Here is a 12,228-nt window from a genome sequence, read left to right as displayed (position 1 = left end):
TCACATTTGAATCCCCTGGTGATGTTAACACAATAAAGATCATTTTAACCCCTTCCTTTACAATCTTACTCAGTTTTATTGCTGTTTTAACTCCTATCACTCTCTGTGGTGCTCAGTGAAAAATCCCAGGGTGTGGGCGGGGACTCTCTAAGCAGACACATTATAATCCATCTAGTTTTGTGGGGTGACAATGTGGTTAGATTATCAGGCTACAGGTGTGAATACACTTTCATCTGGCTTCTGACGTTGTACTAATACACTGACACATAGAGAGATGAGACAGATCAGAGATGTATGAGATCCATTAGATAACACACACAACACTGCTACATCTGTGTTCTCACAGATCTATGCCTGCCTCCCCCATCTCCGGATCACTTATCTCCTTGTAGCTTGTAGTTTGCAGCTTGCCTCTTCTCACAATCTCCTGCCAGGAAGTAAATCAGTGTATGTGTCTCTCAGCTCCATGCAGGGGGCGTGGCTACAGGCATAAGACACAGAAATCTCATCTGCACAATCACACAAAAATCCAAGATGGCTCCCGATCCTAAGTCTGAAGTTACAGGGTCGGATCTAGGGCCAATTGAAATTGTGTACAGCAGGACTGATAGAGACAGGTTGGATTTATATCTGTGAAATGCTGAATTTTTGTTAATAACAGTGAATAAGAGAATGTGTTATTTTGTTATCCTGTTATATATAAGAAACTTGTTTTTGTGGGAATACCCCTTTAAGAAACTCACATGTCTTTGTAGGAATACCCCTTTAAGATGTATTCACGCAAGAAAACGAAAATACATTGCACCCTATAGGTCAAATCTGTCTTTATTACTAAGGGGTTAATAAACCATATTTCTTATTTTATGTAGATAACTTGGATGGGTTATGCACCTTACTGAAGGAACCATGCCAGACTCAACGTCCACAAAAGCCCTGGTGGGGAGATGAATGGGAAATTTCACGCAGTTCACTTCAGTTGGTGAAAAAATTAGGTGCAGGGCAGTTTGGTGAAGTGTGGATGGGTATGTAAATCTTCAACTTGTGTCCTATGCACTATATGTATTATTTGTCCCCATTCTATACTATGACATATGTCATTACCCTTCATATACTTTGCCCTTACTGCATATAAACAATTGTCGTCTCTACCAGCTGTGCCTCAAAAACCTCTCAGAAGCAAATTCTAGGTCTTGCACAGCATTACAAAATTTAGTGACCATTTAAAGAGGACCTGTCAAACAAAACAAAAGCACTAGGAGCTGCTTACTGATGTAAGCAGCTCCTAGCGCTATCTCTGATGCAGCAGTCTTACACTGCTAGCATTATCGGAAACCACGGATAACACTAGCAAACACTTCTGCGGAGTGCAATAGAAACGGCGGACCACGCTCAAAGCGGGCGGGGTTAGGGACAGTGGAGTAAGAGGGGCGGTCCAGGGAAGGGGCATTGCGTTTCTATTGTACTCCATAGCAGTGTTTGCTCGTGTTATCGGAGGTTTTCTGATAATGCATCAGTGTAACACTGCTGCATTAATAAGCAGCTCCTAGTGCTTTTGTTTTGGGTGACAGGTAACATAGGACCGAATAAGGTCATGGTACTTGATTAGAAAATGCAAATATACAAATATACTACCAGATGGTAAGACTGGAGGAGAATCACCGCAGACTTCTGTGTAAAATAACCTTTGCAGATGACATACATTTAAATATATGTGCAATAAGTTAAAAAAAGAGATTGTTGGAGGTCCACCTGCTGGGACCCTCACTGATCACAAGAACCGTGGATAAGGATAACAATTAAACTTGGTACTACCCTTCAAAAGCATAAAGCAGGACTATCACTTAGTGTAACCTTCCTGTCTTGAATAAAATGTAACATCTGAGAAACCATTTAGACTACATTAATCAGTAAACGGCTTGATAGACCCTTCTTCTGAATATGAGACAATATAATAACACTTGGATTCCCTGCAAATAAGCCGTATGCAGTACACTGAAGCAAGAGAGGACTCCTAAGCTAAAAAACTGGAACTCTGTCTCAATTTGAAAAGGATTTAACAGAAGCTTAACATAATTGTGTGTATTCACTTAGATTGTTTCTGTATGTCACTATATAAATCAATGTATGTAATGTGCACTACAATACATTGCATTCTAAAAAAACACAATCTAGTCTACACTTAGATCATATGTATAATTCACCATCACCGTTAATTCACCGTTTGTCTAACTGTCTACTTTTTAATAATTATGAGTCTTTGTTTTTTTTAACAGGATACTACAGTAAACACACCAAAGTTGCAATAAAGAGCCTCAAGCAGGGCACCATGCCTCCTGCAGCTTTCCTGGCAGAAGCCAACCTAATGAAGCAGCTGCAGCATCGACGATTGGTCCGCTTACATGCAGTAGTGACTGAAGAACCTATATTTATTGTTACAGAGTTCATGGAAAACGGTTAGAGTTAACTAAAGTACAGAGTTATAATAGGGAGTTAACTTCTGTATCTTCCTAGGGTGCTAGTATAGAGGATAATAACTGACAAGTATTCTGAATACAATGACCATAGTTTCTCAACAATGCCATATTCAGCAAGACAGTCTGAGTTCTACCCCATTGTCCTGGGTGATGGGAAGTTCCTATGTCAATTTTATCTGTGCTGTCTGTACACAGAGTGGAGTGTAATGGTGAAGCAAGGGGCTAATGTGTTGACTGGGGAGAAGACTAATATAAATATGGTGTTCATAAGGACATGCATTAGTAGAACAGGGCTACAAAATGGGAGCATTTCAGATGGAAAAAGATGGGATTGATAAGGGGATTGTAAAGTGGGGGCTTAAGAATAGAGGGGCTACATTAGGGGCACATTATAGGTGGGGGTACACCATAGTGGGTATTACACAGTGGGGACCATAAGAATATGTAATCTAGAGTGTGGGACCCACAGGAAGGGAGCTTCATTAAATGTGCGGGCCACAAAGAGGGGCATTGTATTGTGTGGGGGCTGCTAAAGGGTGTGTGGGCATACTATTACATTGTGAGCCCCATTGGGGACAGGGACCGATTTGGCAAGCTCTGTGCAGCGCTGCATTCTCTGTGTGCGCTATATAAATAAAAGAATTATTATTATTATTATGAGGTAGGATTAGGATCACAGTAATGGGTGTGGCTAGTAATATCAATTTTTTTGCTTGCATTCCCAACTTTGGTCTGTCTATATCTCTAGACTGCACACTATAGTATGAGGCTCTCAGTATTTTGTGTGTCCAGATGAATTATACACCAGGTCAAGATTGACACAATTGATCACAATCTAGATTGTGGTTTATACATTAGAAAATGCCACTGACCTCTTTCTTAACATTACAGGGAGCCTGGTAGATTATTTGAAGACAGCAGAAGGTGCCAGACTAAATGTCTATAAACTTATTGATATGTCAGCTCAGGTAAGAATTCTACTTTAGAATGATGAACCTAAAAGAAAACATAGAAATAGTTTTTGAAACAAAAAAAAAGGTTGGAAGAACATGGATTGTGAATACTTGATAGAAATTAATTGGAAATATACATTGTAATGTATTTTAATAATCACTAGGTGGCAGAGGGAATGGCTTTCCTGGAACGTAAAAATTATATCCATCGAGACCTGCGAGCTGCCAATATCTTGGTATCAGAAAAAGTGACCTGCAAAATTGCAGATTTCGGTTTGGCTCGTTTGATAGAGAACAATGAGTACACAGCACGAGAAGGTAAATAACTACACCAGAAAACTGTTTAGACTTAAAGGAAACCTACCACTTAGAATGGTCGGTGTAAGCAGTAAATACCGAGCACCAGCACCAACGTCTCCGGCATTTCCTATGTAGGCGCGCGAACGATCGTGCGCACGCAGCGTCGAAGCCTGTTCTACTCTAGAGTTTAAAAAGTGTTAAAACCGCGATACCGCGGTTTATAACACTAACAAAAGTAAGTACCGGCACCAGCTCATCCATAACTTTTTCATTTTTACGTGTACAGACCTGTGTGAGGGCTTATTTTGTGCGTAACAAATTTTACTTTCCCGTAATGTTATTTATTTTAACATGCCGTGTACTGCGAAGCTGAAAAAAAATTCCAATTGTGGAAAAATTGAAAAAAAAACGCACGTGCATCACGTTCTTGTGGGCTCAGTTTTTACGACTTTCACTCTTCGCTCCAAATAACACACCTACTTTATTCTTTGGTTCGGTGTGATTACGGTGATACCAAATTTATATAGGTTTTATTGTGTTTTAATACATTTTCAAAAATTAAACGAATGTGTGCAAAAAAGAAAAACATTTTTTTGCCATCTTCTGACGCTAATAACTTTTTCATACTGTGGCGCACGGAGATGTGTGAGGGGTCATTTTTTGCGAAATGAGGCGACGTTTTCATTGCTACCATTTTGAGGTCTGTGCAACATTTTGATCATTTTTTATTTCATTTTTTATGTTATGTAAAAAGGTGTAAAAGTCACATTTCGGATATTTGGGCGCCATTTCCCGCCTCGGAGGTCACCGCCGGCCGTAACCGTTTTTATATTTTGATAGATCGGGCATTTTGGGACGCGGCGATACCTAATATGTTTGTGATTTTTACTGTTTATTATGTTTTATATCCGTTCTAGGGAAAGGGGGGTGATTTGCATTTTTAATATTTTATAAATTTTTTTTATTTTTTAAACTTTTTTTTTTCTTTTTTTTTCACAATTTTTTAGACCATCTAGGGTACATTAACCCTAGATAGTCAGATCGCTCCTACAATATACTGCAATACTTCTGTATTGCAATATATGGCATTTTTGCAGCACATTCATTACAATGAGCCACTGGCCAGATAGTCTCGGGTCAAACGAAGACCCGAGGCTACCATGGCAACCGATCGCCGCGCCCCCGAACGTCATCCGTCTTTTAAACGCCGCCGGCGACTTTGCCGGTGGCGTTGAAAGGGTTAATAGCCGCGATCGGTGCAAGCACCGACCTCGGTTATTAGTGGTGGGGGTTTGCTGCAATATGCAACAACCCCCAACTCTGTATGAAGAGGACTCAGCCCGTGAGCCGTCTTCACACATCCCTTATACCTCTGCGCCGTAGAGCTACGGCGCAAGCATTAAGGGGTTAAAGAGAACCTACCACTACGAATCTACCTATAAAGGTAGGTGGATCAATAGGAAGTGAGGATAGCCCTTTTAAGGGCTAATCGTAACGTCCCAGAACTGTTTTGTGAACTTATATTATAGCTTTATGCTAATTTTGTTATGCGGCTACTGGGGCGTGGAGTATCCGCAGCTGTGGCTACACAGAGCCCTCTTCATACTTCCCCATACGCAATAAAACGTACAGGTATGTACCTGTACTTATGTACAATAAGTAGGGGACCGCCTGTATTTAGAATGAAACCAATCGCTACAAAGCCTTTTTTGTTCATTTTTTGCTCCCCACCTTTCACCAAATCTATAACTTTTATTTTTTAAAGGCGGGCTTTTTTCCCACTTAACGAATTTTACTTCTCAGTGACATTATTTATTATTCCATGCCGTGTACTGGGAAGCAGCAAAAAATTCTCAATGTGGTGAAATTGGCAAAAAAAATTTGCATCACTTTCTTGTGGGCTCAGTTTTTGACAACTTTCACTGTGAGCGCCAAATTATATATCTTCTTTTTTGTTTGGTTCGGTACGATCACGGAGATAGCAATTTTATATAGGTTTTACCGTGTTGTAAAACCTATATAAAAACTATGATTTTATATGATTAAAACTATGATCCCCATTTATTTACGGTAGGTGTTTGCACCAGTTTTCTGACTTTGCACTAAACTAAAGTATTTATAAAGTGTTTGCGCCAGTTTTTTGTAGCGTTTGCACTGTGTTTGATAATACGAAATAAATGTGCACCAGTAGATGCGCCACAATTCTGCAGCATGAACAAAGTGCACCATAAAAAAAATGGTGCATTCTGCTGGAGCAGTGCAGGGGGCGCCAGATTCATGAAGAACGGTCTCACAATTCATTAATCTGTTGCACCCTGCACACTTGAAAGGCAAACAGCACATGTTTTTGATAAAAAAATGTCGGAAAATGTGTCTGAAAATATTTTTTTTTAGTTTTACTATTTTCTGATACTGATGACTTTTTCATACTGCAGTGTATGGAGATGTGTAAAACTTAATTTTTTGCAAGATATACAGATGTTTTAGTTGCAATAATTTTGAGGAGTGTGCGATCTTTTGATAACTTTTTATGTGGTGTAAAATGGCATAAAAGTGGTGCTTTGGACATTTGGATGCTATTTTCAGTTATGGGATTCACCGCTGGGAATAATATTTTTTAAATTTTGATCGGGCATTTTGGGACATGTTTGTGATTTTTACTGTTTATTTATTTAGGGGGTGATTTTAATTTTTTTTTTACTATTTGTTTTAGACCCTCTTGGGCAGTGGTGGCAAACCTATGGCACAGGTGCCAGAGTTGACACTCTGATCCATCTCTGTGGGCACCGAGGCCATCACTCCAGAGTTTACCAGACAGGACTCAAGACCTCCACCTGCAGTTCCAGGCAACCCAGTACACACCACGTTCAGGGTTATTCTAAAGAAACACATCCTGAGCTGCCTGGGACTACAGGAGAAGTGAGAAGCGTAGAGCAGGCAAGGATTATCCTAAGAGCTCCTGCTCTGAGAAATGCAAGTGTTCCTGTTCACGGGATCCTGGAGTGAAACTGAAATGATAAGTTATGAGCAGGGAGCAATACATTACTATTTACATTGCCATGTTGGCACTTTCGATAAATACGTGGGTTTTGGCTGTCGTTTGGGCATTCTATCTCAAAAAGGTTCCCCATCACTGCTCTAGGGTACTTTAACCCTAGACAGTCTGATCAATCCCACCTTATACTGCAATAGTACTATATGGCATTATGTGACATTTTTACACATGATTCATTACAATGTGCCATTGTTGTGCTGCCTAAGCACCACCGGACTTTGAAAGCCGACCGCGGGTGTTGGCAGTGGGTGTTTTCTGCAATATGCAGCAAATCCCACGTCTGTACGACGAGGGCTCACCTAGTGAAGAGGTGAATAAACATTTGAATGGGCAATAGCCAATGCATGTTTTGCCAAGTACTAGATTAGCATTGTAGATTAAATCAGCAAGATAATATGGTTCTTTAACTGCAGGTGCCAAATTCCCGATTAAATGGACAGCTCCTGAAGCAATAAATTATGGAACATTCACCGTCAAATCAGATGTATGGTCATTTGGCATTCTCTTAACTGAAATCATCACGCATGGACGAATTCCTTACCCAGGTATGGTGACAGAGAAGTTTTTCAAGATTGGTTCCCCCATCCTACTAAGTAGTTATGTTGATACATGTCTGATACACAATAATGCAGAACTTTTTGGTGAGTTCTTCTATCATCGTCTTCATTTGTCACATTTCAATGATCTTCACGCTCAGCACAGTCACACAGCACACGTTTTTTTTTCTCAAAAGCCCAGTTACCTAAATTTGTCAATGGCATTTTTGGCAACCCTAGTGCCAACTTATATCAAAACAGATATGCCCACCTGTTTTCTTTCTACATTACTTTCCTAAGTATGCCATTAATGCATAATAAGTATAGGACCACAACCAATATGAAGACGGGGGCTACCCATGATTCCTATAGAATTTAATGGAGAGAGTCCCATTGGCCTCTATTGAACCCTATTCAACCTTTTGAATTGGTGTAGTTCTCAACCAGGGTGCCCAGAAACCATGAAATAGTTCAAAGGCTGATCATGGTTCCCCAGAACACAACAACATGACCAGTCACTTTTACAATAGAGCAGGCAAACAGATTTCAAGATATTCCAAAAACATAAGTCTGGGAAGGCAGAAGGAGAGAGTTCCACTCAAATTAGTTCATAGTAGAGAGATAACAGTGAGACCTCACCACCTGCTAAATTATTTATTGCATTATGAACAAATAAGAAACATTGGGGTAGATGTATCAATCTGTATACGCCAGAAAACTGGAGTAACTTGCACCTCAAATGTTGTGTGACAAATTATTTTAAGATTTGAGAGCATTTTTAGGCTGTTTACCGACTTGGTGAATAACGTCTCTACTGGGTTTTTAAAGCACCTACAAAGCTGGATGTACATCTCTAGCCTCGAAAACCTGTGTGGGTTGTGATTCCACAGTGCCACTTAGGGGCCATAGCCTTTTCAATCAATTAACCCCTTAACGCCGAAGCCACTTTTCACCTTCCTGACACGCCCATTTTTTCAAATCTGCCCTGTGTCACTTTAAATGGTTATAACTTTGAAACGCTTTAACATATCCAAGTGATTTTAAAATTGTTTTCTCGTGACACTTTGTACTTCATGTTAGTTGAAAAATTTTGGTGGTATGTTTTGCATTTATTTATGAGAAAATCAGATATTTGGTGAAAATTTGGAAAAATTCTTGATTTTCGAACTACAAAATGTTCTGCTTTTTCCATACATAGTCATAACCGCAAAAATACTTAATAACTAACATTCACTAAATGTCTTCTTTATATGGACATGGTTTTTTATGCATACTATTATTTTTGTAGGATGTTATGGGGCTTTGAACGTTAGGTTCAATTTTTCACCTTTTCATAAAAAACAAAAACAAATCACTTTGAGAGACCTAAATATAGTAAAACCCCATAAATTACCCCATTACAGAAACTACACCCCTCAACGTACGTAAAACAACTTTTATGAAGTTTGTTAACCCTTTAATTGTTTTACAGGGGTTAAAACAATTTTGAAAGTAAATTTTTTTTAGCTAAATGAATGAGTTTTTAAAAAAAATGTAAATGTATCAAAACGCTCCACAAAATTTGATACCCAATCCCTCCCTCGTATAACAATACCCCATATGTGGCACACGTCAGGGCATCGAAGGGAAGCTGACAATCTTTATTTTTTTTGGCAATTTGGACATATAAGGGCTTATTTTTTGCGACATGAGATGCACTTTACAAATACTTCATTTTAGTGGGTCATTAGCTTATTGATGATTAGCTTATTTTATTAACTCTTGAATGTATGGGTGAAAAGAAAATTGTCAATTTTGGTTTACTTTCTTTTCGTTTTTTTGGGGTTTGTTCACCGTACGCTAAAAATACTATATTATCTTTATTCTATAAATCACTATGATTACGGTGATACCTCATTTATATAGTTTTTCATTTATTTTTGCATCGCCATCTTTTTGGAGACGTAACTTTAATATTTTTTGGTTGACAGAGCTAGTTTAGGGCTTATTTTTTATGTGTTGAGTTGTTCTTTTCGGTGGTACCGTTTTGGCGCACATAACTTTTTTTGATCACTTTTTTGAACATTTTTGTGTAGAGATTTTATGAAAAATGTACATTTTTGGCGAGTTTTTGGGTTTTGTTTTTACGGCGTTCACCAAGCAGGTCCAATAATGTTTCTGAGTTATTGTACGGATTGTTATGGACGCGGCGATACCAAATATCGTGCGCCAGCGTATGATAGCCCCGCCGCTGCATGTTCGTTTATCCTACACCAGGCGTTTATCCTACACCAGGCAGGGCCTGGCAGCAGCGAGTGCACTGGCGCGGGGACAGTAACGCCCCGCGCCGGCCCACTCCTGGCTGGCCGCGACCTCCGGTCGGCCGGCTGGGCCCCCCTCCCTTCACGCCAGTTCGGGGCAAATAATCGCAAGTGCTAGCAATAAGATAGCATTTGCGATTATTTCAGGGCCTCTGCGCCACGCCAGGTCCTGATAAATATGTCCCAAAGAGTGAGGTCCACCAAACCTGGGTGGAGGCAGAGTGCCTCCTGCCTCAGGACCAGTCGCCACAACATTAACCCAGTGGGGAGTTAAAGGGGTATTCCCACAAAGACAAGTTTCTTATATGTACTCAGGATAACAAAATAACACATTCTCTAATTCACTGTTACTAACAAAAATACAGCATTTCACAGATGTAAGTCCAACCTGTCTCTATCAGTCCTGGTGTATACAATTTCAGTTGCCCCTAGACACAACCCTGTAACTTCTGACTTAGGGTCGGGAGCCATCTTGGATTTTTGTGTGAGATTGTGCAGATGAGATTTCTGTCTCTCTCTACAGTCTGCCCATAGCCACCCTTCCTGCACAGATCTCAGAGACACTCACATCCTGCATGGAGATTGTGAGCAGAGAGAGAGGTTGCAAACTACAAGGAGATAAGTGATCCGGAGGAAGGCACACATCTGTGTGATGTAGCAGAGCTCACAGTGTAACAGTGTAAAAGGCGGTCAGCCTGTGTGTAATCATCTCATGCATCTTTGACCTGTCTCATCTCTCTTTCTGTGTCAGTGTGTTAGTACAATGTCAGAAGCCAGATAAAATTGTATATACACCTGTACCCTGATAATATAACTACATTGTGAGCCCACAAAACTAGATGCATAATAAAGTCATGGGTCTTCTTAGAGATTCCATGTCCACACTCTGGGATTTTGCACTGAGCAGACTAGGGAGTGATATGAGTTTAAACAGCAATAAAACTAAGTAAAATTGTAAAGTAAGGGGTTACAATGATCTTTATTGTGTTAACATCACTCGGGGATTGAGATGTGAGAATTTTCTTTTGTGGGAAAACCCCTTTAAGGAGTAGAATATGTGTACTTAAATAAGAAAATGTGTTCTTAATTTTACAGGCATGACTAACCCTGAAGTTATAGACCATCTTGAACGAGGGTACCGTATGCCAAGACCAGAAGATTGCCCTGAGGAACTTTATAATTTAATGATTCGATGTTGGAAGGAACACCCAGAAGATAGACCTACTTTTGAATTTCTCCGGTCTTATCTGGAAGATTTTTTCACAGCTACAGAAGGCCAGTATCAAGCTCAGCCTTAAAAAGTCACTGCCCCCTCAAACATTTTTTGTAAATGAATAGTTAAGGTTAATACATGGCACTTACTACGTACTACGCATGATAAGAGAAAAATGAAAATATCTCCTGTTTGTTAGTCCCTGGCCTTGCTTAAAGGAAATCTACCATCACAATCAAGCATGGTACCAGCAACACTTGCTCATAGATTCAGGCACAGTGGCTGTGGTAATCTTCTTATATTTGTTAACCATGGCTTCCTGCTTTCTAAAATATATATTTTTTAAATTATGCTAATCAAGGGCCGTGTTGTAGCTTCATAGGCTGTGGCTGCTAGAATGTGCAGGAGCACATCCCCCCTCAGGGGCGTAACCAGGAGAGGCTGGGCCCCATAGCAGATTTCTGCATGGGGCCCCCCTTCCCCTTAAAATATATATATATGGTAGGTACACGTCGGGCGCCCTGGAGAGTAGGAGAGGTGAACGCAGCTCACCCCTCCCCTCTCCATAGAGAATAGAGCACATGGTCGTTCTTACGGCCATAGATAGAGCACGCTCTATCTCTTTTGCTCGAAACAGTGAGTACTCATTGTGCTCACCGTACCAAGCCCAGGCGTATAGAAGCCTATAGGGAAGTATAACCGACAGCAAATTTGCGGCCAGATATACGTCCCCCATATGTTCTTGGGAAGGTACCCCTATACAGACATGTTAATACAATTACACACATTTATACACTGATATATACACACCTTTATATACACACAAAGTTCTACACTCGTATACTGACACCCATATACATACAAGTATAGACCTATACACACATTTATGCACTCATATACATTTATACACAGAGTATATACAAACCCATACAGTATACACATTATATACATATACAACACACAAACACACACATATATATAGGTATACATATATATATATATATACATATATACAAACATACACACATACAGTATACACTGACCATATATACACATACATGCAGGATAAAAACACCATATACACACATGCTGCATATACATACAGAATATACACACATACAGCAAATACACACACATTCAGTATATACAGCATACATACTTACCACATACAAAAACACACATCATATATATATATATATATATATATATATATATATATATATATATATATATATGCACATATATTTAAATGTGCACATATATATGCTTAAATAAATACATGGATGAAAAAATACAGTATATGCTTCAATGCATTTATACACAGTATATACATATACACAGTATATACATGTATGCATAGTATATATACAGTATATACATGTATGCATAGTATATAT

The 12,228-nt window shown here is 39.4% G+C and overlaps 1 protein-coding gene across 1 annotated transcript in view; it reads left to right on the top strand.

Annotated features, from left to right (window-relative positions):
* The window catches only part of LCK (LCK proto-oncogene, Src family tyrosine kinase), a 66,238-nt gene extending 54,212 nt beyond the window's left edge, over positions 1 to 12,026 (top strand). The window contains exons 8-13 of the mRNA XM_072136586.1: positions 870 to 1,022; positions 2,274 to 2,453; positions 3,366 to 3,442; positions 3,592 to 3,745; positions 7,196 to 7,327; positions 10,714 to 12,026. Coding sequence (XP_071992687.1) covers positions 870 to 1,022; positions 2,274 to 2,453; positions 3,366 to 3,442; positions 3,592 to 3,745; positions 7,196 to 7,327; positions 10,714 to 10,916 — 899 coding nt within the window. The 3' untranslated portion in view covers positions 10,917 to 12,026. The remainder of the gene's footprint in view (positions 1 to 869; positions 1,023 to 2,273; positions 2,454 to 3,365; positions 3,443 to 3,591; positions 3,746 to 7,195; positions 7,328 to 10,713) is intronic.
* The last annotated feature ends 202 nt before the right edge of the window (positions 12,027 to 12,228 follow it).

The sequence above is a fragment of the Engystomops pustulosus genome, chromosome 2 (genome assembly GCF_040894005.1).
Source record: "Engystomops pustulosus chromosome 2, aEngPut4.maternal, whole genome shotgun sequence".
In the NCBI taxonomy this organism is placed as follows: Eukaryota; Metazoa; Chordata; class Amphibia; order Anura; family Leptodactylidae; genus Engystomops; species Engystomops pustulosus.
Note: the sequence above shows the minus strand (reverse complement) of the source record. Positions and strands in the feature narration are given on the sequence as shown.